The sequence below is a fragment of the Dermacentor andersoni genome, chromosome 4 (genome assembly GCF_023375885.2).
Source record: "Dermacentor andersoni chromosome 4, qqDerAnde1_hic_scaffold, whole genome shotgun sequence".
NCBI classification, from domain to species: Eukaryota; Metazoa; Arthropoda; class Arachnida; order Ixodida; family Ixodidae; genus Dermacentor; species Dermacentor andersoni.
Genome location: NC_092817.1, coordinates 11,717,569 through 11,744,655, shown reverse-complemented (window position 1 = coordinate 11,744,655; position 27,087 = coordinate 11,717,569). Strand labels below are relative to the sequence as shown.

Sequence of the window (27,087 nt, the reverse complement as noted above, 5' to 3'; positions counted from 1 at the left end):
CTATCACTAGTGTGTTTTGTAAATACTGCTATGGTCGAATTGTGTTTTGAAGTATGCTGTTTGTTTTTCCGCCGAAAGCCTGTGTTTTGTAAGGATGTCTTATGTATTGTGTAAAAAATATTGAATGTATGTTCTATTATGTAATGCTCTTTCTTGATTTTTGTAGCCTGTGGTGCCGCCTGTCATCCGGGTGGCGTGGCCTCGTCAGGCAAAGTATGCCTTTTGCCACGTCACCCTGGACAACCTTTTCGTTGTCTTAAATAAATTCTGAAATGAAATGAAATGAAAAAAAAAAAAAAAAAAAAAAGACCGAATTTTAGAACGTAGATAATCAAGCAAGCTTCAAGACAGGCGAAGCAGTCAGCATGACGCGAAGCTTCGCTAACCCGGCGCGACGAACTGCAGCTATCCAGCGCGCCCGATCCGCTTCGTGAGGCCTTGAAGGAAAACGGTAGAATCTGATGTTGGAATTCAGGCCACGACGCAGCAGTAACGACGGTAACGCTTTTTCGAGGCTGAGCTAGGTCTCTCCGGATCGGCATTGCCGATTCCTTCTGCTTCCAGCATTACGTTCCACGGCGAGTCTGTTTTCGTTAAACTATAGGCTGCGGCAAGCTCGCAGCGTGGTCGGCGTGGTCTGTGAGAAGTGACGAGCCTTTTCGTACTCGCAACAGGGCAGAAAAAAGTGCGAATCGACGCAAAACTCGGGCTAGAAACGTGCTTCGCCACAGCCAGAGCTCAATACTACCCAAGGTCGTACTACCAGATAACGTTTCGCGCGTCGCCACCAGGCGCCGCTACTATACCTCAAACTCCAGCGCAAGGCGCCCATGGTCTAGCGGGTAGAGCATCGGGCTGATGCGCGGGCGGGTTGAAAACCCACCAATGGACATTGTGGGGATGCGTGACTCTCACGCGTCCCCAGATATCTTGTTTTCCCGCATAGCTCCTGCAGTGCGGCTTCACTGCGTGGCCTGCGTGATGCCCGCGGCGGTCGATGTGGTTGGGGCGCAGTGCGAGAGATGGCGCGAGTGTTGCGCTGCTACGGCCGCCTCACGGCAGGGTTACTTGGGGGCGCAGGAGAGAACAGGCTGGCTCTTGAGCGGCGGGCCGGCGAACGCGGTGGACGTCCCGCGCGTGCGCCGATCCATGCTTCTGCGAGACCGTCTCGCGTGGCCGCCTTCGAGCGCGCCACCGTTCGCGTGACCGTACGCGCGAACGACCAGGCGTTGGGATCCAGCATGGGGCGAACATATTCGCTCGTTATCCGGTCGCGGTGAGTCGGACTTCTAGATTTGTCACGCGCCCATCGGCATGTTTTGTGGGTAACAACTCGGCTAGCAGGTATTGATCTATGAAAGGTGCAATAAATGCCCGTGTGATTGTCTGCTCTACTGTGTTGTCGTTCCTTTCTCCCAAGAGCACGGGAGGAGAACCCCACAATATACAATTAGTTTATAATTGTTATTCAGGCTGTGATTGACGCTTACCCTGCCGTACGAAGGGAGGAACCCGGGAGTTAATCGAAATAATGCTATGCATCAAAAACAACTCGTAACTCTAGCCATGAAGAGAGGACAGGCACAACAGTGTGCGTGAACGCGTCTGTTTTAAGTGCGCTGCTTCATCAATATAATGCCTTGTATCTGCACAAAAATGCGTAATTTGCGAAGGCACTTAATACAATAGTGTAATAATAATACGAGAGTGTAAATGTAGATTGCTAGTAGCTTTATAAGTGATAACGAAGAATTGATACTACAGTGAAGAGGAATGCTCGGCGCTGCAGCCATACGCAAGTCTCTGGGGAGGCACGAGCTCGAGATTGCCTGGGCAGCTCTGGCTGAAAAAAAAAAAACGATGCCAGAGCTTCCTGCTGCTTTCGTGTTGTCCTTCGCTCGTTTAGATTTTGGTAGAGGTTGCTGCGGCTTTCGACCCCCATGGAATTACGCAGCCGGACTCTGCCATCCTTCATGCGTGACGAGGCCAGTCATAGATCCTCACCGGTTTCGCCAGCCATATCATATGTGCCGGAGCCCAGCGTCAGCGCTATCCTGACATCTTCAGCAACACTGATGAGACAGACGTTGAAGATTGGCAGGAATCGTACGCAAGAGCAAGCAGTACAAGGAAATGGTACGATCCCATGAAGCTCAACAATGCGATCTTTTATTTAACGGGTGTCGCCAAGCTATGGTTTGAAAAATCACGAAGCGGATCTCCTGAAGTGGACCAGCTTCAATACCAACATCACAGAAGCTTTCGGCCACCCTGGTCAGCGCGAACTTCGCACTGAACAACGCCTACGAAGCCTATACCAGAAAACTGGTGAAACGTTCAGCAGCTGCGTAGAGGACGTCGTCGACCTCTGCCGGCGTGTCAACGCAACGATAGCAGAGGCGGACAATGTGATTTGAAGGTGGCGGACATGAAGCTGAATTTCGACGATGCCTTTCATATTGTAACGATGTTAGTAAAACAACGATATTTATTAAAGGCGAACTTGTGCCCACTAGTAAAAGTCACTGCGGTCGTGAAGAATATCCGCGGCAGTCGCCTTCTCAAACTGGGCTCGAACCGTCTTCCTCTTCGCCTCGCGTGACACCTCGTGCGCGTGGCGCATGCGAGCCGAGTCCAACTGGCTGCCCGTGCCACGAAGATCGCTGCCTATGGTTGCTGAACACCACCACTGTACGGCGTGCACGGTGCCCAATGCAAAGGGCGCGCAACTTAAATGTCACCAAGTTGGTCGTGGCATTATCCCCCTCCTTACCGCATCGGCCCGATGCGTGAGAGGAAGTAGGGGTTCCTGTGGGCTCTCACTTTTTTTTTTTTTTTTTTGTTGTTGTTCATGACCTCTCCTGGTAGGGTTTCATGCGGACAACATGCACAACTTCCGTGGAGTTGCGCCGTCTGGGGCTCTCGTGTCCAGCGGATTTGACTTCGTAAGTGACGTCGCTTATGCGACGAAGTATTTCGTAGGGGCCGAAGTATCGGCACAGAAGCTTTTCAGACAGTCCACGGCGTCGCACTGGGGTCCATACCCACACCTTGTCACCGGGCTGGTAATGAGCTTCACTACGGCGCTGGTTGTACCGGTTGGAGTCGATGCGTTGTTGGCGGCGTATTCGGTACCTTGCCATCTGTCGTGCCTCCTCGGCTCGTTGCAAGAAATCATCTAGGTCAGATGAGTTATGGTTTTCTTCATCTAACGGCAACATAGCATCCAAAGTTGAGGTTACTGCTCGGCCGAATACAAGTTCAAACGGGGTGACTCGTGTTGTTTCCTGAACGGCCGTATTATATGCGAAGGTGATGTATGGCAAAATTTCGTCCCACAGCCTATGTTCAACGTCGACATACATCGAAAGCATGTCGGTCAGTGTTCTGTTGAGGCGTTCAGTTAAACCGTTTGTCTGCGGGTGGTACGCCGTAGTTTTCCTATGATCAGTATGTGTCATTTGCAACAAGCATTTCATTAGGTCCGCAGTAAAGGCCGTTCCACGATCGGTAATAACAACTGTGGGAGCGCCATGCCTGAGCACGATATTGTGGACAAAGAATTTTGCAACCTCGACAGCCGTTGCATTGTACAGGGAATCAGTTTCTGCGTAACGGGTCAGATAGTCCGTGGCCACAACTATCCACTTTTTGCCTAAAGATGATGTTGGGAAGGGTCCAAGGAGGTCCATACCGACTTGTTGGAATGGGGCTTTTGGTGGCTCTATAGGCTGGAGGAGGCCGGCCGGTTTTACGGATGGAGTCTTGCGCCTTTGACACTCGCGACAAGTCTTGACGTAGTGCTGCACGGATGCTAATAACTTGGGCCAGTAGTATTTCAGACGAATCCTGGCGACTGTACGGCTCACGCCCATGTGTCCAGACGTCGGCTCATCGTGACATGCATGCAAAATTTCGTCTCGCATAGATGTGGGTACGACAAGTAAAAACTTTGTCTCGCTGTTCTCGAAGTTTCTCTTGTAGAGGACACTGCCTCGCAGACAGAACGAAGATAGCCCCCTAGAGAAAATACGCGGGAGATGAACGTCGAGTCCCTCCAGGCGCTGTATAAGGGGAAGCAATTCCGGGTCATCTCGTTGTTGTTGAGCAATTTGTGACGCGTCAACAATGCCAAGGAACGGGAAATCCTCTTCTTCTGACACAGTTGTCTCGACGGGTGCGCGGGACAAGCAGTCGGCATCGCTGTGTTTCCTCCCGGATCGGTATACGACAGTAATGTCATACTCTTGAAGCCTAAGGCTCCATCTTGCTAGTCGTCCGGATGGATCCTTGAGATTCGCCAGCCAGCAAAGCGAATGGTGATCGCTGACCGCTCTGAATGGTCTACCATAGAGGTAGGGCCGAAATTTACATATTGCCCAAATGACTGCAAGGCATTCTTTCTCGGTTGCGGAGTAGTTTGCCTCTGCTTTCGAGAGCTTACGGCTGGCATAAGCAATTACTTTCTCCTGGCCGTTATTCCACTGCACTAGTATGGCACCGAGGCCGACGTTACTCGCATCGGTATGAACTTCAGTGTCGGCTGTCTCATCAAAATGGGCAAGGATTGGAGAAGCTTGCAGGCGTTTCCTTAACTCGTCAAATGCGTCTTGTTGTTCGCTTTTCCACATGAAAGGTTGATCTTCTCTTGTCAGTATTGTAAGGGGCTCAGCAATGTTTGAGAAGTTTTCCACAAATCTTCTGTAGTATGCGCATAAACCCAGGAAACGTCGCACTGACTTTTTGTCTGTGGGTGTCGGGAACCTCGCAACAGCTGCTGTCTTTTCGGGATCTGGACGAACGCCTGCAGCACTGATAACGTGTCCGAGAAACCGAAGTTCATCGAAGCCGAATTGACATTTTTCCGGCTTAATTGTCAAGTCTGCTGCGCGAATAGCTTCTAATACTAGTCGCAGGCGCTCAAGATGTTGGTCAAATGTGGTGGAAAATACGACCACATCATCCAAATACACTAAGCATGACTGCCATTTCAATCCTGCAAGCACAGAGTCCATCATTCGCTGGAAAGTTGCGGGCGCGGAACAGAGGCCGAATGGAAGTGCTTTAAATTCGTAGAGGCCATCAGGGGTTACGAATGCTGTCTTTTCACGGTCCCGTTCATCCACCTCTATTTGCCAATATCCACTCTTGAGATCCAGGGAGGAGAAAAACTTTGCACATCGGAGCCGATCTAACGTATCGTCGATACGCGGAAGGGGGTACACATCCCGCTTGGTTACGCTGTTCAGTTTACGGTAGTCGACGCAGAATCGAAGTGTGTTATCCTTTTTCTCAACGAGCACTACCGGAGACGCCCATGGACTGCTGGAAGGCTGAATAACGTCATCTGAAAGCATCTCCTCTACTTGCTTCTTGATGATCTCCCTTTCTTTTGGTGAAACTCGATACGGGTGCTGGCATACTGGTCTTGCGGCGTCCTCTGTAATGATTCTGTGCTTCGCAACAGACGTGCGCCGTACCTTCGAGGACGTGGAGAAGCAGTCAGAAAAATCCTTTATCAGGGCATATATCTGTTTCTTTTGGGCTTCCGGGAGTCTCGGGTTGACGGTAATTGATCTGTCGACACTGCAGGTTCCTGGAAGGGCAGTTGACGTAGTTAGGCTGCATAATTCGGTCGCTGCACAGAACTCGCGGAAATAGGCAATAGCTGTTCCTTGTGCGATGTGTTGGAATTCATTACCGAAATTTGTAAGTGCGACATGTGCACGGCCATCGCTTAACTGAACAAGGCCCCGAGCCACGCAAATACCTTTGTTGAAAAGGAGCTCTATGTTTCCATCCGCTATGCCTTCGCGGTCGGAAAATCTTTCATTTTCCACAAGAACCATTATACTGCAGCGTGGCGGCACAGTTACGTCATCGTCAACGACGCGCAGTGCAGCGAGACGTCGCTCCTCGGATTCTTCCACAGGTATAGCTTGTTTTGTGGAGAAAGATACACTGGACCTACGTAGGTTAATTATGGCGCCGTTAGCTTGTAGAAAATCCATTCCCAATATAAGTTCCCGTGAACATTCTGGCAGTACAATAAAGTCAGAAACGTAAGTAAAGCCTTTTATCGTAAGTCTTGCGGTGCATCGTCCAAGGGGCGTAATAAGATGACCGCCTGCCGTGCGTATCTGCGGACCAGTCCACTTCGTCACAACTTTTTTAAGGTGCTTCGCCATCTTGAAGCTTACTACCGAATAATCAGCGCCGGTGTCGACTAAGGCATTCAGCTCGCATCCGTCTATTATCAACGGCAAATCTGACGTAATCGTTTCGTTCCTGCACCTGTAGACTGGAATTATCTCGTCACCGCACTGGAATCGCATTGGAGGATCTTCGTAACTCTGGTTATCAGCGGCCTCACCTCCACAGGTCGCTTGCTTCAGTTTTCCTGGTGTGGGCTTGGTGAACGACGCCTAGGCAATCTTGGAGACGCGCGTGGGCTAGGCGATCGGTAGCGCATGGGCGACGGTGATCGTGGTTGACGTTGGCGAGGAGTCACGGGGCTTTGGCGCGTCGACAAGTATTCTTCGATCTCCGCTGGCCGTTCACCGTTTCGGGGGCATGGTGCGCTTAAGGGAAAACCCCTTAACCCAACTTGACGGTACGGGCAGAACCTATACAGGTGACCCGCTTCTCCGCAGTGGAAACACAGAGGCCTACGCTCGTGGTCACGCCAGACGTCACTTTTCCGGGGCCTTTGTTCCGCAAAATGAGGTGCACTACGTGCTAAAGGCTGATAGGCAGCCGGTGGTTCCAGTAGACGAGGTGCACTGCGTACTGTAGGCGGGTAGGGAACGGTCATCGCAACTGCTCCACTACTGTGCACCGCGGGTTGCCTGAGTACGTCGGCGTACGTTGGGGTGCGCCGCGTCGGCTGTGGCTCACGCTCTGGATCCCGTATGATGTTCCTGAGTTCGTCCCGAACAACGTCGACTATAGATAGTGCAGCTGGAGCCTGAGGTATCTGCAACTTGTTGAGCTCTTCCCTGATCACTGACCGGACAAGCTCCCGCAGGGCTTCCAGGTCGTTTGGCAGGCCTCCAGGGAAGACATGGACAGGTGCGCAGCTTGCCTCACGGTTGTATTGCCGAGCCCGCTGTTCCAGGGTCTTTTCGATGGTCGTTGCTTCACATCTGAACTCGGCGACCGTGCGCGGTGGGTTCCTGCGAAGAGTTCCTGCTTTACTCCACGCATGAGATGGCGTAGCTTCTTATCTTCACTCATGGTGGGATCAGCCCGCTTGAACAGGCGGGACATGTCCTCGATGTACATCGCCACGTTCTCGTTTGTGAGCTGGTTCCTGGCTTGAAGTGCGATTTCCGCCTTTTCTTTACGATCCGTGCTGGCGTACGTTGCTAGCAGTTGTCGTCGAAATTCCTCCCAAGAGGTCAAAGAGGGTTCGTGGTTTTCATACCACGTTTTTGCGAAGTCTTCCAAAGTGAAATATACGTTACGGAGCTTCTGTCTCTCATTCCATTCATTAAAGCTCGCCACTCTCTCGAACAGCTCCAACCAATCTTCCACGTCTTCGAACGAGTCACCATGGAATGTTGGCGGCTTGCGAGGTTGGCTTACGACTAGCTGTGCCGGTGTTACCTGGGTAGTCATTGTGGCGTGGTCCGTTGTGGGAGTTTCTCTTGGCAAGAACAGAAGAGGGCCGAATTCGGGCGAGTCACCTCGAAGACGGCGGCTGGTCCGCTGGTGTACAGGTGTCAGTTCCACGGGATGGACTCGCGGGTTGTCGGGGCTACGCTGACTTTCGTTCGTGGGGCTTCGACTCATACCCCGCACCTCCACCAGAAATGTAACGATGTTAGCAAAACAACGATATTTATTAAAGGCGAACTTGTGCCCACTAGTAAAAGTCACTGCGGTCGTGAAGAATATCCGCGGCAGTCGCGTTCTCAAACTGGGCTCGAACCGTCTTCCTCTTCGCCTCGCGTGACACCTCGTGCGCGTGGCGCATGCGAGCCGAGTCCAACTGGCTGCCCGTGCCACGAAGATCGCTGCCTATGGTTGCTGAACACCACCACTGTACGGCGTGCACGGTGCCCAATGCAAAGGGCGCGCAACTTAAATGTCACCAAGTTGGTCGTGGCAATATGCTGCGGTAAAAACAATGGCGCTGTTTATCAGGTCATTTAGCTTTGCCAGAGTTTCGACGAGCTCCGCCGACAGCGTCTTCTCACGCGGCGCCCACCTGTGTCCGACGAAACTCTCTCGAGTATGGCCACCGCTCCTGAGAGAGAGGGAGAGAGAGAGTTACATTTATAGAAACGAGCACACGAGCGTTGCTAGCTCGTCCCCTGTGCAATGGATGGTCCCCTCAGTCCAGGAGCCCAGCGGCCTTAGGTGCCTTTCTCGCTCGGTTGAACAGGTTGAGCTGGTCCGTCGAGTCGGAGCTGGACAGCGCTGCCTCCCGTTGCCGTGTGGTGGGGTGTGTTATGGGTGTGAGCTGTGGTGTGCTTGCGCAAGCCCACACCATGTGGTAAAGCGTCGCGCACTGATCGGAGTGTGAGCACTTACAGGAATACAGCGCAGGGTGTATGGCGTGGTAAAAACTGAAACGTGTGTGTGTGTTTCTTTGTAGTTTTCGCCATATTATGGCTTCCTCCCGCGTCAGAGCATTACGAGGCGGCTGTAGCGGTCTTCGTGAAAGGCGATAGTGTTCTAGGATGTGCGTGTAGAGAGAGAGAGAGAGAGAGAGGGGAAAGGTATAATACGAAATGCAGAGAGGTCGGCCTGAGGTACATTCTTCTAGCCAGCTACTCCACGTGGGGGGAAGGGGAAGAGGGAAAGAAAGAGGGAAGAAAAAGGCGCATGATTGGTGACAATGATGAGGAAAGATGTAACAAATATAGCAAGCTATTAGGACTACTTAAAGCTTACAGATCTTGCCTTGCTTAGTAACTCAGGGGACCAATTGCAATGCATGCTCACTGACCTGGGGAGGCAAAGCAGAAGAGTGGGTCTAAAGATTAATCTGCAGAAAACTAAAGTAATGTTTAACAGTCCCGGAAGAGAACAGCAATATACAATAGGTAGCGAGACACTGGAAGTGGTAAGGGAATACATCTACTTAGGGCAGGTAGTGACGGCGGATCCGGATCATGAGACGAAAATAATCAGAAGAATAAGAATGGGCTGGGGTGCGCTTGGCAGGCATTCTCAGATCATGAACAGCAGGTTGCCATTATACCTCAAGAGAAAAGTCTATAATAGCTGTGTCTTACCAGTACTCACCTACGGGGCAGAAACCTGGAGGCTTACGAAAAGGGTTCTACTGAAATTGAGGACGACGCAACGAGCTATGGAAAGAAGAATGATGGGTGTAACGTTAAGGGATCAGAAAAGAGCAGATCGGGTGAGGGAACAAACGCGAGTTAATGACATCTTAGTTGAAATCAAGAAAAAGAAATGGGCATGGGCAGGACATGTAATGAGGAGGGAAGATAACCGATGGTCATTAAGGGTTACAGACTGGATTCCGAGGGAAGGGAAGCGTAGCAGGGGGCGGCAGAAAGTTAGGTGGGCGGATGAGATTAAGAAGTTTGCAGGGACGACATGGCCACAATTAGTACATGACCGGGGTTGTTGGAGAAGTATGGGAGAGGCCTTTGCCCTGCAGTGGGCGTAACCAGGCTGATGATGATGATGATGAAAGCTTACAGCCCAGGCCCGTGCTTTAAAAAAATCAAGTAATGCCTGGATGGCCTTAAAGCTCGATTTAACGTGTAGTCAAGGGCCTAAAATAATGTCCTCCCACACAGGCGGACTGCGAGGCGCGTAAGGACATTGTTCAACTTATGACGCTCTTCCACGTACTGAGGGCAGTGACACAGTACATGACGTATAGCCTCTTTCAAATTACACAGCCCACAGTCTGGAAACTTGGTGCGTCGCATGAGGTGCACGTACCCACCAAAAATGGGCTTGCAAAAATGGGCTTGCAACTGCAAGCTGCGCAATGGGCGGCCAAATGTGATAGGCCAGCGTTCCTTAATGCACGCTGTAAGTAACAATGATGCAGATGTACTGATTCGCTCAGCTAGCTACGGTACCGCAGTTCATTTCTGTCTCTGTTCGGATGACACTTGAGAGGAGGCAGTTGGTGTCCGCTCTTGAAAAAGGAATCGCAAGCAGTGGCTATGGTCCTTCGAGCGCCTTCTTCGCTTCGGCATCGGCCAGTTCATTGCCGTGTACACCACAGTGACTGGTAACTCACTGAAATGTAATGTGGTGGCCGTTCTCTTCCGCTAGAGTGTAAAGCTCGGCAGTCTGAAGAGCCAGTACTCTGTAAGGACTTTCTTTCATTACGACTCTAAGTATCTGCAGAGCTGATTTCGCGTCACTAAAGACGGTCCATACTTGAGGAGGCTGTCGCAAAATATAGTGCGCTGCCTCTCTGATTGCCACTAGTTTCGTGGATGCTGCTGACGTCTTGTTTTGCAAAAGAGACCGTCGAATGACTTGATGCCCAGGCACGACGATAGCCGCACCTGACGCGTACGACGCGACCGATCCGTCTGTATATTGATAACGAACGTTTTCGCGAGGCACTAACCACCATTGTTTAAGTTCATGCCTGTTTAAAATAGTTTGTTGTAACTCACTCTAGTTCTCTTTATGAATGAATTTTTTCCTACTCTCCCCTGTAATGCCATTGGCATTGAGGGTAAATAAGTAAATGAATAAAAATAAATACATAAATATACGTTCACCAATGAGCCATATTCTTTTGACATATATATGTGTTAGATGTCTGAGGCCCACGGCATATAGCTAGGCATTCGCGATTTTCTAGAAATTGCTGCAATTGAGAGATGTATCCGTATTTTGGACATTACCCATGGGGGCATACGTGGAAGGTCAGCAGGGAAAAAGTATTATGGTATGGCAGATTCTTGGCATTTAATGGCTCTCGAAAAAGTGGAGTTCGGCCGTATGTCGGGAAGTGTCAATAAGGGGCGGCGTCGCTGACGGCACAGCAGGCGCAGGAATAATCGCAGAGGTTCGCATCGCAGAAAGGCAGGTATAGGGGGTACATGAGCTTCCTGAATTGTGCCGTAAATTGAGGTGCAACGTGGAACCCCTAGACATGGTCTCAGCATCTGTGCCTGAGCACTTTCCAGCGTACGCAAACATGACGGGCTCATACGTGATAAAACTGGTAGGCTATACCGAATGTAGCCGACGTAGAGAGCCTGGTACAGCCGGAGTAGGAATGCTCAGATGGGCCCCACTTCATACCAGCCAGAAAGTGAAAAACTTGGGCAAGTCCAGTAAATTTCTTCTGTAACATTGCCACATGCTTCGACCATGAAACACCGCGGTCAATGAAAACGCCCAGATATCTATGCTGTGTCACATATGGAATGACATTGCCGTTGATAATAATCGGATACGGACACATAATCTTTCGTGTGAATGATATCGCAGTGCACTTATATGTGGCCAGTTGCAGTCCTTGGCACTGCAGGTACCGAGACTCTAAGAAAACAGCTCGCTGCAATCTTGCACGAAGTTGCGGTCGCGCGACTCCGGACGCCCATATGCATATGTATTCGGCGTAGGTTAGGGGTATGCGCTCCGGGTTGAATTGTTCGTTTGAACTCGCGGCTACCGGCGTGCGTGTGCTCGGACGTAGGCGTGTGCCTACTGATTGTCGCGTAAGGACTCATGTTCCGGAGTCCACAAAATTTGTATGTATGGTGTGAGCTGGTGTGCTCCACTCAGAATGCAATATGCGGCCCTGGAAATTTTGGCCCCGTAAAAAAATTCTGCATGCTGTTTGAGAGTCCAGTGAGAACCATGACGCACTCTCAGTGCGGTCTCGTCGTGATAGCTAATGCTATCGCTAGTACCTCTGCCTCCGCTGCGCTCGCTCTGGAAACCGACGACGCACTCATTTCAGTCCCGTGATTGTCGACTATGCCGGTGACGAATGCAGTGTTTCTTACGGTGCTGGTCGCGTCTACGTACAAAACATTAGGGTGGTTCTCATACCTCCTCGCGAGCGCCTGCGCTCGGGCATGCCGCTGTTCGATGTGGAAGTTCGGGTGCATGTTCCTGGGAATCGGTGAGACGTGCATAGTTTCCTGTATTCATGTCGGTATTTTTGTCACTGCGTTCGTGTTCCGCATGGAATATCCAAGACGTTTCAAGACGCAGCATCCCGCTATTGTGCGTTGCAGTCTTTCTTTCTGGCTTACCAGGTGGGCCTCTATGATTTCATGTGCGCTTTGGTGCGCCCATCTCTTCTCGAGGCAAAAAGTAGCCGTTCCGAGTGGGAGTCTGAGCGCTTGCGTGTACGCCTTGAGTATCAGCCGGTCGAGTGTCTCCACTTCTGCATGGCTAAAATTTAAATATGGTCCTAAATACGCAATGCGGCTCACAATCATAGTCTGCACTAGTCGGATCCGCTGCTGTTCCTTGAGTTCCTTCTTCCTGCTGGTAATTCGTTGCATCATGCGCAAGGTCTGCGTGGTCGCGTATTGTAGCTTCTGTATGGCATATCCTCCGCCCCCGTCTTTTTGTAAGTGTAAGCCGAGGATACGAAATCTGTCTGCTGGGTGTTTCTCTAAGACCTATTCGCAAGTGGATGGTTCGTGACTCGGTCGCTGATCATCCTCCTGAGCGCTTCTCGTTTATATGAGGAGCTCCGACTTCTCCGGCGCGCATTGCAGTCTGCATGTCTCCGCGTATCTCGCTGCGACGTCTACTGCCTCGTGTAATGCCTCTTGTTGTTCTCCTATGGACCTTCCGACCGTCCATATTGTGATGTTGTCTTCATACAAGGCATGTCTGATCCACGGTATTTTGTCGAGTTGGGCTGGGAATTTCATTATGGCCAAGTTGTAAAGTGTCGGCGACAGCACTGCTCCTTGTGGTGTTCCTCTATTGTGTCTACTCACTGTGACCTCAAATTTCCCAGCCCTATTGTGGCTGTACGATCTGTGAGGAAAGCCCTTACGTATAGTAGTAAGTTCGTCGACCGCAATTCGTGTCACTGAGATTGGCTAGTATGGCTTCTTGCCCCACGCTGTCAAAGCATCCCTTTAGGTCTAGTGCAGAACTGCCTTCGGGCAGCCCCCACGGAGTTCGTGCATTCAGTATCCCCTCTTTAAGCTGCAAAAGCACGTATTGCGTTGACAAGTTGGGCGGAAAACCAAACAACATCTTGGGCATCAGTTGACTTCTTGAGAGTTCTGTAATTGCAATGCTGGGCCGACCCGCGGCGGAGGTTAAGCAGGCGTTAAGCACTCCTCATACGTGGGCCGATGCCGAAGACAGTGCAATACCAGGCCGACCCGCGGCGGAGACAGAGAGAGAGAGAGCAAATTCATTGTGTGCCCGGGATGGGGTCAAGGGAAGGGGAAGAGGTGGGAGATCTTCTTCTGTAGTTTTTCTCCCCTTTAGGCGGCAGCCAGGAGTCCTAGGGCCCCGGCGGCGTCTTCAGCCATTCGGGCGAGTCAGACTTGCACTTCCGGATCGGAGCTGAGCAGCGTGGTCTCTCACTGCTCCGCAGACGGGCGGGTATTCTGTAAAAGTCCACCTAGTGAACTGTCCATTTCGGCCGCTGCTGATTGGATAGGGCCGCTCATCTGCTCCTCGCTCGTACAGCTGCATCCAATCAGCAGCGGCCGAAATGGACAGTTCACTAGGTGGACTCTTACAGAATACACCCCCCCCCCCCCCCCCCCCCCTCTGATTTCTAAAGAAGAGTTCTTTCTGTTGGACGTGACTACGTTTGAGGGTGCACTACCAAGCCATGTGCTGAAGGTCTACCATGCCTTTGCAAATTTTGCATTCGGCTGCATACAGTTCTGGGTATCAGCGGCTGTAGGCTACAGCGATAGGAAAGGTGTTGGTATGGAGCCAACGCCATGCCACCGATTGCCACTTAGCTGAAGTTCTGTGTGCTTCATGATACTTGGCCCTCACATGTCTACAATGATCAAGGATGTCCTAATAGGACACCAGCCAGCCCCGTCCGTACCGGCGAAACGAGTGAGCCTCAGCCATGGAATGGTCGGCGTCGACTCGGTTTGTTAGACCTCGAGCCGCGTCGAGCGCGTTCTCGTTCCCCGGGAGGCCGGAGTGGGCCGGCGCCTAGACGATTTGGACCCCACTGACTCGGTTGCCACGAAAACCGGTCAGCATGATGTTAAGTGCTTCGGACGACACACCCGCCCTCTTGCGAAATTCAGGATGGCTAACTTGGAGTCGCCCACTATGAATTTGTATTTGGAAGATGCCGTCATTGTCAGGGCAATGGCTGCCTCCTCCGCTACTTCCGGCGACGTCGTGAGGATGGTGTCTGAAGCGATTGAATCGCCCTGTCTATTTACTATTGGTATGGCCATGGCATCGCGATTCTCATAATCAGCGGTGTCTATGTAGACCACGTTCTCAGACCTCTCGAATTTTTTGTGCATTGTCTGTGCTCTTGCCCGCCTCCGTACCGCGTTATTTACCGGGCGCGTGTTTTTTAGTAGTGGCGGAACGTAGATGCTTGTCCCGATATCCGTTTCGATGTCCAATTTCGCTCCGGATCGGGATTCATTATTAATGTTCAGGGATTGTAAAATGTGTCGCCCTGTCCGGCTCTTAGCGACCATTTCCAGTTGAGCGGACCTCTAACCTTCGATCAGCTCGTCTAGGATACTGGGCCGCCCAAGTGCTTCGAACCGTTCATTCGAGGCTGTGACGGTTATGCCTAGTGCCTGTTCGAAGGCCTTCCTAATCATGACGTCTATTTTGTTCTTTTCGTACATCCTGAGATTCAGGAACGACGCGACGTAGACCACGCGGCAGAGGTGAAGCAGGCGCTAAGCACTCTCCATACGTGGATCAATCCCGATGATAGTGCGCTGGCGGGCCAACTCTCTGCGGAGGTGCAGTTCGCCATTAAGGGGCCCACATACACAGCTTCGCTGGTCATCCTTCTTCACAGAGTGAAAGGGCGCTGACTTATATAGCTTATGGTTGTGCCGCTTCCTTCGCCATCTTTTCATCAGACTGTGGCGCGCTTCCCACATGTGTAAGAGGCTCGGGTCCACTGCCGGATTGTCCGTGGTGAGTGCGACTTCCTTGGAGTCTTTGACCCCCGATTCCTGCAGTTCTTCAACCTAGCCCTCGAGATCGCTTATCGCTTGGGCTTCTTGCGTTTCTCTTTCGCTCAGGAGCTTTGCCCAGTCTGGTGATTTTGGTGGAGCGTATCTTTCCATGTTTCCCGCGTGTACCGCGATGCCGATCATGAAGTGGTCGCTGCCAAGCGTCTCGTTAATATTTTTCCATTCGACATTCCGAAGTATCGACGCGCGCGCAAGATCGGGACACGTGTCGGGGGCCGGCTGTTGCCCACGCTCGTTGGATATGTCGGGTCCGTCACTATCGTAAGTCGGTGATTTTGATGACGTTGTACAAGGTTGTTCCCGTTTTGGTGTGTCTGACGTACGCCCACGCCACATGCGCCGCATTCAATTCGCCTATTACGAGAAGGCCGCTTTGTCCAGCTAGCTGCCTCGCTTGCTGCACCAAGTTGTCTAGGGGTCCCAGCGTTTCCTTCGGTGCGGTGTATATATCAAGTGTAAAAAGACTCGTGTTTTCGCTGCGCTGAGGTATCATTTCCGTGAACACTTGACGGATTCCCGTGTCCGCATAAGTCGGGTCTATTGTGGTGAGGTGTTTGCTCGTGAGTGTGGCCGCATGAGTGCACATGTGATACCCAGTGATCTTCGTAGATTTCCCTGTTTCTTGCTTGTAAGGCTATTATGTCCAGTGGTCTGTCTTATTTGTAAATGTACTGGAGCAGTGTCGCCCTTTTGCGAGGGAAGCCTCGACAATTTCACTGCCAAAGGGTGATCCCTTTACTTCCATCATTCGATTTTCTGGCCATTTTGATTCCCTTGTAGCATTTGCTGGAGGTAAATGTTACATTGACGTTGACGCATTGCTTTGCCAGATAAAGGAGTTCGTCCGTGCTGAGGTCGCTCGTCAGCGTTTGTTGCTGTCCTCTGCCGGCTAACCACCCTCGCCTTTGCCTGCCAACCTTCGCCAGTTCATATAGGAGCAAGATTGCGCGGCTCTGCCTTCTGCCCGTGAGACTTCACCGGTGCCGACTCCCGTTGCGTATATGTGAACGCACCACAAGCTATGCCGAGGCCCTTACAAAGCCACCACCCCAGACCGTTGCGACATTCATATCAGCCGTGCCACTGTATACAGCTTTTCGCTGAGATACCCACACAGCAGGGACAATGGCGTACTCCCGACAACCGGTCAAGTTGTTTTCCGTGTGGTCTACCTGGCCAGGTCATACGATTTTGCCGGCGCCAGGCACCACGCTACCGCCGTAGCTTTGACCCCGCTCCCTACGTTTCACCGTGCCTGTCGCCCTCTTCATCTAGGAACCCCGGCCAGATGTCTTCATACGCCGACCACCGCCCCTTGTTTACCGCCGTTCGCCATCACCTCTACGCCGCTCGGTTTCACCGATGCGTCGTCGTCCCTCTACGCCGGAACAGGAAAACTAATCGCAGCAGTTCCAGAGGCAGGAGCTGCGTTAGCCACAGAAAGACCAAGACCCTTCCACGACTGATGCCATGACATATATGTGGACGGCGTCGCTGTATTCGCCCACGTGGACACTGGTGCCGCAGTTTCAGTTATTAGTGCCAAACTTTGCCGTTTACTGCGAAAGTTACGACGCCACTGTCAAACATATTGACACGTGTACTTATCTTTATCGGGCGACCACGTTTCGCCACCTAACAAATGTAATCGCACAGCGCGGGACGCGCCTGCATGTATCCGAAGTTTCTGGGAAGTTATCGATACTTCTACCCGGCTATCTGTTGTCGCCGAACGTTGTGTTATCTGATTTCATCGTGTAACGCGAATGGTGTAGAACTTTGTGGAAGGTACGCGGGTCCGAACGATTAGTCTGGAACATTCGACGACTGCTCTATAAAAGCCGACGCGCTTGGCTCGCTGATCAGATTTCCGACGATCGCCGACCGTGTTCGCCGCTATCGTTGTGCTACAAGTGTAGCCTGTTTTTGTGGGCACAGGTTCGCCCAATAAAAGCTAGTTTTGTATTCCACCGTATTGCTGCTTTTCTTCACCGTCACTACCACGTGACATCTGGTGGAGGTGCTTTTCTTTCATGTACCGGACGCCCCCGACAAGCCGTGATCCAAACCCGGACCGCAAAGAGAACACCAACGTAGTCCCGGAGTCCCGCAAGATGACGAGGATGACGACGCCTTCCTTGGCATAATAAGCGCGGAAGACTTCGCCGAACAACAACGAGGGGACCCGGAGCTAAAAGGCCTAGTCGAGTATTTGGAAGGGCACACCGACGTTGTCCCTAGGGCATTTAAGCGTGGATTATCTTTGTTCACGCTTCAAAACAACCTACTCGTGAACAAGAACTTCTCACCAGTCCGCGCCAGCTACCTTCTGTTGTACCGTCAGCGCTGCGTCCAGAGATACTGCACGCCCTACACGACGATCCAACCGCTGGGCACCTCGGATTCTCCCGGACGCTGTCGAGAATACAGGAAAGGTATTACTGGCCGCGTCTGACCGCCGACGTCGCCCGTTACGTCAAGACATGCCGAGACTGTCAACGACGCAAGACACCACCGACAAGGCCAGCAGGATTACTACAGCCGATCGAACCTCCTCGCCGACCATTCCAGCAGATTGGGATGGATTTGTTGGGGCCGTTTCCGATGTCAACATCCGGGAATAAGTGGATCGTCGTGGCGACGGACTATCTCACCCGCTTTGCTGAAACTAAAGCTCTACCAAAAGGCAGCGCAGCCGAAGTGGCGAAATTTTTCGTCGAGAACATCCTGCTACGACATGGTGCTCCAGAAGTCCTCATCACCGACAGGGGAACGGCTTTTACAGCAGAGCTCACCCAGGCCATTCTGCAGTATAGCCAGACAAGCCACAGGAGGACAACTGCCTACCATCCGCAGACGAATGGTCTCACGGAGCGCCTCAACAAGACCCTCGCCGACATGCTAGCAATGTACGTCGACGTCGAGCACAAGACGTGGGACGCGGTCCTGCCGTATGTAACCTTCGCTTACAACACGGCGGTGCAAGAAACAACACAGATCACGCCGTTTAAGCTGGTTTACGGCAGGAACCCGACGACGACGCTCGACGCCATGCTGCCCCACGTCACTGACGAAGAGAATGTTGACGTCGCTAGCTATTTCCAGCGCGCCGAAGAAGCCCGACAGCTCGCCCGCCTGCGGATCAAGAACCAACAGAGGACCGACAGCCGACACTACAACCTCCGACGACGCTTCGTCGAGTACCAGCCCGGCGACCGTGTTTGGGTTTGGACACCGATACGCCGACGAGGACTGAGTGAGAAACTATTGCGCCGCTATTTCGGACCCTACAAGGTCATTCGAGGTATTGGCGCACTGGACTATGAGGTCGTGCCAGACGGAATTTCGCATTCACAGCGGCGCCGCGCAAGATCTGAAGTGGTCCACGTGGTGCGTCTGAAACCCTTTTACGGACGCTGACGAACTTCCTTATTTTGTTGTTTTCTTTGCTACGGGTGTTTTTCCTTATTTCGTTTGTATGCAGCATCGGGTCGATGCTTTCTTTAAGAGGGGGGTATTGACACGTGTACTCATCTTTATCGGGCGACCACGTTTCGCCACCTAACAAATGTAATCGCACAGCGCGGGACGCGCCTGCATGTATCCGAAGTTTCTGGGAAGTTATCGATACTTCTACCCGGCTATCTGTTGTCGCCGAACGTTGTGTTATCTGATTTCATCGTGTAACGCGAATGGTGTAGAACTTTGTGGAAGGTACGCGGGTCCGAACGATTAGTCTGGAACATTCGACGACTGCTCTATAAAAGCCGACGCGCTTGACTCGCTGATCAGATTTCCGACGATCGCCGACCGTGTTCGCCGCTATCGTTGTGCTACAAGTGTAGCCTGTTTTTGTGGGCACAGGTTCGCCCAATAAAAGCTAGTCTTGTATTCCACCGCATTGCTGCTTTTCTTCACCGTCACTACCACGTGACAATATCACTTCGTACTGCCAGAGTATACCGCTTATCACCTGTAGCTACGTGTAGTGCTCGCGTTGTGATTAGTGGTCTCCTCTACATCGTCGAATTTTTGGCGTTGTGGTCTTGTTCCCACGATATTATGTTGGGCTGAGTCTTTCTTTCCGCTAATAAGATCGTCACCGACCATTCTCGTGCTGAAGTGGAGTTTCAAGCGCTTTGCAACGCCCCGTTTCTTGACGCTTGTGAAGCTGAAGATAAAGTATTTCTTGCCGAAGACGGTGCAATTCCACCGCACTCATCTGCCCTTGCCACGGTGTCATGCAACATTGTTTAAGTTTCAGTTTATTGTTCCTTCAAGATACATAGTTGGTTGTTAATAGTATACAGGCGAGGGTCCCAAAGTCAAACGACTGCAGCGGGACCCCCGGGATAAAAAGTGCGCTTGCATGAGCAAGCGCCATCTTTTGCACCATCTGCCATTTTTGTGCGTCGTAAATGTTCCCCGCTGCCTTTCGCTGTTTCAGAAGTTCATGCCGGCCTCAGCAGACTGCTCGTTTCAAACTAATTGTCATGTCCCCTCACTTTGCTTTGTCGAGAGTGCGTTGGCCGTGTCCAGTGAGACCCTGCTGCCATCATTGACCTGCCAGCTGGTTCCGTCGCCACTCATGAGGTCGCCGGAGTGGCCTGTAACCCCGCGGAAGAGCCGACTGCGCCCGATGTCCTTCATAGCTCCAGCGCCGACACGATGACTGTTTCCCAACGCTCCCAGCTTCTACGCCTTCTCGACAAGCTCCATTCTTTTTTCGCCTGCCAGTATGTTTGTCATCGCATCGACACGGGTACCAGTGGGCCACTGCGGCAAAGACCATATCGTGTATCCGCGACACAGTGCCGTGTTATCGACGACCAAGTAGCTGACATGCTCAAGCGCGGCGTTATTCAGCCTTCGGATAGCCCTTGGGCACCTCCAGTTGTTCTTGTTAAGAAGAATTATGGATCGATTCGATTCTGTGTCGATTACTGTCGTCGTAACAAAATAACTCGCATAGATGTTTACCCTCTACCTAGAATTGACGATGCCCTTGACTGCCTCCAAGGCCCGGAGTTCTCTTCTATCGACTTACGCAGCGGCTACTGGCAAGTCGCCATGGCACCAGAAGACCAACCTAAAACGGCCTTTGTAACACCAGATGGCCTATAGTAATTTCATGTCATGCCTATCGGGCTTTACAACGCCCCCGCAAGATTTGAGCGCATGGTGGACAACCTCTTGCGTCGTCTCAAGGGCAAAACGTGCCTCTGCTACTTAGATGATGTGGTTATTTTTTCTCACGATTTTCCCATCTCTGTAGGCTAGAGGAAGTGTCACAGTGCCTAACTGACGCCGGTCTTCAGCCCAACCTGAATAAATTCCAATTTGGCTCAAGTCAGCTCACCGTCCTTGTCCATGTATATAGTATTTAAAGCGGTATTCTTTATGACGCCGCCAAGCTCCGTGCAGTTGCTTACTTTCGCAAAGCTTCCTCCGTAAAGTTCGCAGCTTCCTTGGCCTCTGTTCCCACTTTCGCCGCTTCATTCGGAATTTTGTGTCTATCACCGCTTCCTTGAATCAGATTCTATGGAGCGACTTCCTCAATTACGCCTGGTCGTTCGCTTGTGACGACGCCTTCCAAGTGCTGAGTCACGGCGATACTGCGCCACTTCGATCCTGTAGCTCTGACCGAAGCACACCGACGCCAGCGGTGTTGGCCTCGGCGCTGTGCTCGCGTAGCGCAAATGTGGATTCGACGAGTACGTCATTACATACGCAAGCCGCACGCTCACCAAAGCAGACACGACTTTATTCCGTTCTGGAGAAGGAATGTTTGTCCAAAATCTTGGCACTTGGTAAATTTCGCCCCTACCTCTATGGCCGCCCTTTCGTCGTAATTGCAGACCACTATGCACTTCGGTGGCTGCTGTTAAGAGTGGCCGTACGGGGTGGCAACGTGCCAGCTTTCAGCCCGCTGCACGTGTTCCAAGCCCACCAGACGGGGCGCCCTTTGGAGAACTGCGAAGGGCCGGCAGCCACGTGGCGCGCGATCAACTCGGGAAATTGGTACTTGGCCGAGCCACCCGGGACAAAGCAGAGTTCTACGAAGCCCTCTGACGTCGGCACTGAAAGCTGGGCGGTACCGAGAACTGTCCGGCCTTTTCACCTGTGTGTATGTGCGGCACGTGTATGTGAGCCCTCATCCTCCAAGTCGACACACCTCATCCTCCAAAAAGGCGGGTCATCTTAAATGACGTCGAACTATGACGTCGAGCAAGGGCTTATAGGCAGCGTTTGCGGCTGCTAGTGTGTGCTCGTGTCGTGCTCGTTGTCGGGAGCTGAGTGCTCTGTCATACTAGAAATGTACTAGTGAGCTGTGTGCTCGTAAACTGTTTGCTGTATGTTAGTTTTGCGGGCTCCATATGGGAGTCGCGCTAGTCTGCCAATGTATGTCCTGTTTTTAAATGTAAATCCTGCAATTAAATCCTGCTCGCCTAGCCCTGTCGTCCCAAGTTCATCTCTACAGCTACGTCTGCCAAATCCAATAACTGAATGGCAGCGGTGAGATCCGACTACGGCTCCTAGATCGGCCTACGACTCGGGAGACAGCAACGGCAGCTGACGGACGTTGGCACATGGTGACCGACCGGCATCCTGATCAAGTTGGAGGCGACTTGAGATTGACCCTCTTGCAACTGACTGGATACGGCGGGGAAGGACTGGTGATATGGTGCTGCTTCAGTAGGTAAGCGTTTGGTTTTGGCTGTAAGATTTACCAGGCTTCAATTTCTCTGTGTTTTTGGATTTGATTCGCTGGGATCTTTTACTTGTATTTTGATTTGCGTGGGTATCGCAACAAGTATTGTGCGACAGCAGAGCCAAAGCATAAAGTAGCGACCATGGTCCTAATGTGTTTGACGAGAGCTGACCTGTTGTGGTTGTGTGAGGAGATCGGGGTAAACGTAGATGAGAACTTATTTATTTATTTTATTTATTTCGTGTACCCTCAGGGCCAGAGGCATTAAAGAGGGGAGTGGTTACATCAAATACGAAAAAAAGAAAAAAGTACAGTGCAGCAAAATAGTTAATAGTACAGAAATAGATGGTTCTCGGTTATACAATGTTATTTGAGTGTTCCTGGAGTGCTGGTCAATAAAATTAAATACGGTGCATGCAGTGCAGTAATACAGTGTTCCGGTAATACAAAACAAAAACAGTGATACAATTGGTAGTACAAAAACACAAATGAAATTCTCCTGTTTATACAATGTTATCTAATACTGCCGTGAAGTGCTGATGGTCAACAATAGTAGCGGTTGAGGCTGGTAGGCGATTCCACTCGGCAGATGTACGCGGAAGGAATGATTGAGACATGACATTGGTTTGGCATAATGAAATTCCAACTTTGTTATTGTGATCTAACCTTGATGAAATGTATTGAGGAGGGGAGATAAGTTCGTCGCGAAGTGAAGGATGATGAAATATCTTATGAAAAAGTGAAAGTCTAAGGCCTTTACGGCGAGAGGCTAAAGATGGCAAATCAAGGTTTAATTTCATTACAGAAGTGCTGGCAGTTCGGTTATAATTAGAAAAAACGAAACGAGCAGAGTTATTTTGTACCATTTCTAAAGAGTGAATCAGGTTTTTCTGAAAGGGATCCCAAACTGCTCCGGCGTACTCTAGTTTTGAGCGGACTAGTGACTTGTATAACATTAATTTTAGGGAAGACGGTGCCTTAGTGAAATTGCGTTTTAGGTATCCCAGCATGCGGTTAGCATTTTTAATTACGTAAGAAGCGTGCATGGACCACGAGAGGTTTCTAGTAATATGGACACCAAGATATTTGTAGGAGGAAACAGGGTCTAAGGGGAGATTATTAACGTAGTAAGAAGGAAGCTGGTTAGAAGTTCTGGACACGCGCATAAATTTACATTTTTTAATATTTAATTCCATTGACCATGATTGGCACCAAGTAGAAATAGCGTTAAGGTCGGATTGAAGAGAAGATATGTCAGTGTCACATATTATTTCCCTGAAGATTACGCAATCATCGGCGAATAAGTGAATGTTAGAGGAAACACAAGAGGGTAGATCATTTATGTAAATTAAAAAAAGGAGGGGACCAAGTACCGACCCTTGAGGTACGCCGGACTGTACTCTGCTCGGTTGAGATGTTGAGTCATTAGCAAAGACAAACTGTGAACGGTTAGAGAGAAAGCACTCAAGCCATGCTAGCAGTCTGGGATCAATGTTAATTCGATGCAGCTTAAACATTAGAAGGTTATGGCACACTTTGTCAAACGCTTTCGAAAAGTCTAAAAATATACAGTCGGCAGTTGAAGAGCGGTCAAGAATGACGTTTAGCTTATGCGTAAATAAAACTAGTTGTGTTTCACATGAATATGTCTTGCGGAAGCCATGTTGCGATGGTGAAAAAAATGAGTTAGTTTCAAGAAAGCTAGCAAGATTAGAGGCAAGTATATGTTCTAACATCTTACATGGAATGGAAGTGAGCGAGATAGGGCGGTAGTTATATGGAGAATGTTTGTCACCCGACTTATGGAGTGGGATCACCTTCCCAATCTTCCATTCATCAGGCAAAGAACCCTTATCTAGCGACTGTTGGAAGATCATTCCTAGGAAAATTGAAGAATAACAGCTAGTGCTTTTCAAAAATTTCGCGTTTATTAAATCGTGTCCTGGAGCCGAAGATAGTTTTAAAGATGAGATAATTGGTATGATGCCTGCTGGTTCAATGATTATGGGAAACATTTCTTGGTAATCGTAGTCGTGCGTGGATGGAAGAGTAATGTGTGTAGTTGATGAAAAGTTGTGCATGAAAACATCATTAAGCGCGGACGCACATTGATTAGTTGGAATAACATTTCCAGAGCTGTCGATTAAGGTTATCATGTCGTCCGCCTTGGGGTTAATGACGCGCCAGAATTTCTTGGTGTCGGTTTTAAGCATTAAAGGCAAGGTATTGCCAAGGAAGTGATCTTTGGTTTGTTTAAGTGCGGCTGCATACTCATCTGCCGCCAGTTTGTATTTGGTCCAGTGGTTTACGCTAGGTGAACGTTTGGCTAATTTGTGCAGGCGTTTCTTTTTATTAGACAGGCGCTTGAGACGGATGTTGTACCATGGGGCGTTTAGATTACATGCAATGGTGCGCAGTGGGATGTATTTGTTTGTTAGTTCCGCAATTTTTGCAGCAAACATATTCCAGTTGGTCTGAACGGTACGGCTGTCGAAGTTGTTTATAAATACGTCTAGAAAAGCAGATAATTCGGCGTTGATTGCTTCAAAATTTCCTTTTGCGTAGTCCCGAAAAGATTTGAATTTTTTACCGGTTTTTGGCCGCAAAATATTTAAGTCAAACGAAAGTGCTGAATGGTCGCTCAAGCCGGGTAAATAGGTGATGTCGGAAACTAGGTCAGGCCGCGATGTTAATAGAAGGTCAAGTGTGTTCCCAACGGATTCGGTAGTGCGTGTGGGTTGAGTAACAAGTTGTGAATGTGAGAAGACAGAGCACATGTCTAAGAACTCATTGGCTAATGAAGAAAAAGGGTGTAAAGTTGGAGGTTCAGTATTCCATATTATGTTCGGTAGATTAAAATCGCCAAGCAAATATAAGGGTAATGTAGGATGACGAGATGTAACAATATTAATGATATCATGCATCTCGTTTACGAAGTTAGATGAATAAGTTGGGGGGCGGTAACAAACACCAATGATTATCTTCTGGTGATTGATTTCAATGATGGCCCAAACCGTTTCGAGGTCAGTATTGACATGAATACACTGAGATGGGAAATCTTTAGAAATCGCTAAGAGCACGCCGCCTCCCTGACGCATTGTACGGTCACAACGATACAGTGAAAAATGGTGCGCGGTTTGAAGAATTTCGTTATCTTGAATCTGTGAATGTAGCCACGTTTCGGTAAGCACAAAGATGTCGGCGTTGCAAGTCTCCAAGGCAGATTCTAAGGAAGTGCGCTTATTCACGACGCTTCGAATATTTGTAAAGAACACAGATACGATGCATGATTCTCGTGATTCTCGTCCACATCCCCTCACGTTTTCCTAACTGGGCACGTGCTGGGAATTTGCATGCCCGCCGTTATCTCGTGGTTCATATGGCGCATGCTCGTTGACGGTGTCTGTTGCCGGGTCATAGACGAACTGTTTTTTATTCATTATTAGTTTGGTGTACCTTAACTGGAAAGGGCATGGTTGGGGCTGGCTTTTAGCGTACTCAATTAGTTTTTTACGGACGTGACGGGTGGCGGGCGAAAAATCTTCGGAGATAGAAATACCCTTTTCTTTCAGCTGTGCGCGCATAGAAAATACTTTGTCTTTTATTTTCGTGTTGGTGAATTTAACTACAATTGGGCGACACTTATTAGGCGTGTAGTGACTAATGCGATGAGCACGTTCGATTGCCGTGTCAGGCAGGCTGTCGATTACACCGGTTAGTGCTTCTCTTATGCGTGATTCGGACTGTTCCCACGATTCCCGAGAGTCACGGATGCCATGAAATATGAGGTTGTTGCGTCGCGATCTGTCCTCAAGTTCGTCAACGCGCATTAGTAAAGAGTCAAGCCGAGTTGTTTGGGCTTGAGCCGACGCCTGAATGCCAGTCATTTCATCATGGAGATGGTCTAGAACATTTGTTTTTTCTTCAAGGTTGTCTAATCTTTTCTGGATACATTCCATTTTGGTCTCGATGTTCTTTTGACCAACCTTAATAGCCTTGACGTCGTTAACCAACTCGGCCTGACCCTTAGCAGATTGTACAGAACGAGCCTGAAGGTCTTTTAACAGCCGGAAAAGAACTTCCGTCTGCTCAGAAGGATTTGATGGCAAATTCTGCAGCTCGAGTAATGCCTCAGTACGCGTAGTAGGACCTGGATTAGTTTCCACGTCACCTGAGCACAATAACAGCAACGCCATAGAGAAACAATCTGCGACAATTTCACAGAGCACTTGTTGGCACGGAAGCAATAGCAAAAATGGGTCGTCACTTTTCTTAGCATAAAGCGGAAAGTTTTTACAGACCTTCGAAGTGGAAGGGTGCGTTGTATGAGCCATGGTGCTCCAAATGCTGCTTCCGTGCCAACTAAACGGACTGACGCTCGGACAGCCGCTTAAGTTGCCACTGCGATGTGATGACACGGTTGACGATGATGGTGCGCAGAAGGCTGGGCGCAGTAGTTGTAGTGGGTCGATGTGGAGATAGTTGCCGGTCTGCTGGTAGATTGTGGCCTTGCTTGATAGTACCAGTGGTTGCGAAGGGTCATACTCCGAATACGCTGTGCACGGACACAGCAGCAACAAGAACGCGAAGATCGCCTGCGAAGTGGAAGGGTGCGTTGTATGAGCCATGGTGCTCCAAATGCTGCTTCCGTGCCAACTAAACGGACTGACGCTCGGACAGCCGCTTAAGTTGCCACTGCGATGTGATGACACGGTTGACGATGATGGTGCGCAGAAGGCTGGGCGCAGTAGTTGTAGTGGGTCGATGTGGAGATAGTTGCCGGTCTGCTGGTAGATTGTGGCCTTGCTTGATAGTACCAGTGGTTGCGAAGGGTCATACTCCGAATACGCTGTGCACGGACACAGCAGCAACAAGAACGCGAAGATCGCCTGCGAAGTGGAAGGGTGCGTTGTATGAGCCATGGTGCTCCAAATGCTGCTTCCGTGCCAACTAAACGGACTGACGCTCGGACAGCCGCTTAAGTTGCCACTGCGATGTGATGACACGGTTGACGATGATGGTGCGCAGAAGGCTGGGCGCAGTAGTTGTAGTGGGTCGATGTGGAGATAGTTGCCGGTCTGCTGGTAGATTGTGGCCTTGCTTGATAGTACCAGTGGTTGCGAAGGGTCATACTCCGAATACGCTGTGCACGGACACAGCAGCAACAAGAACGCGAAGATCGCCTGCGAAGTGGAAGGGTGCGTTGTATGAGCCATGGTGCTCCAA

At 50.4% G+C, this 27,087-nt stretch overlaps 2 protein-coding genes across 2 annotated transcripts in view; both read right to left on the bottom strand.

Moving 5' to 3' along the window:
* GABA-B-R3 (gamma-aminobutyric acid type B receptor subunit 3) overlaps positions 1–27,087 on the bottom strand; it is a 394,949-nt gene that overhangs the window by 300,720 nt on the left and 67,142 nt on the right. The gene's annotated exons all lie outside the window — the stretch shown is intronic.
* Positions 25,156–26,195, bottom strand: LOC140217034 (uncharacterized). Its single transcript, XM_072287465.1, has one exon. It carries the CDS (start codon positions 26,193–26,195, stop codon positions 25,188–25,190), a length of 1,008 nt encoding a protein of 335 aa, XP_072143566.1. The 3' UTR covers positions 25,156–25,187.

Excerpts from the sequence above, each read along its gene's own strand:
- LOC140217034 (XM_072287465.1), bottom strand. The coding sequence starts at position 26,195 with ATGGCTCATACAACGCACCCTTCCACTTCGAAGGTCTGTAAAAACTTT.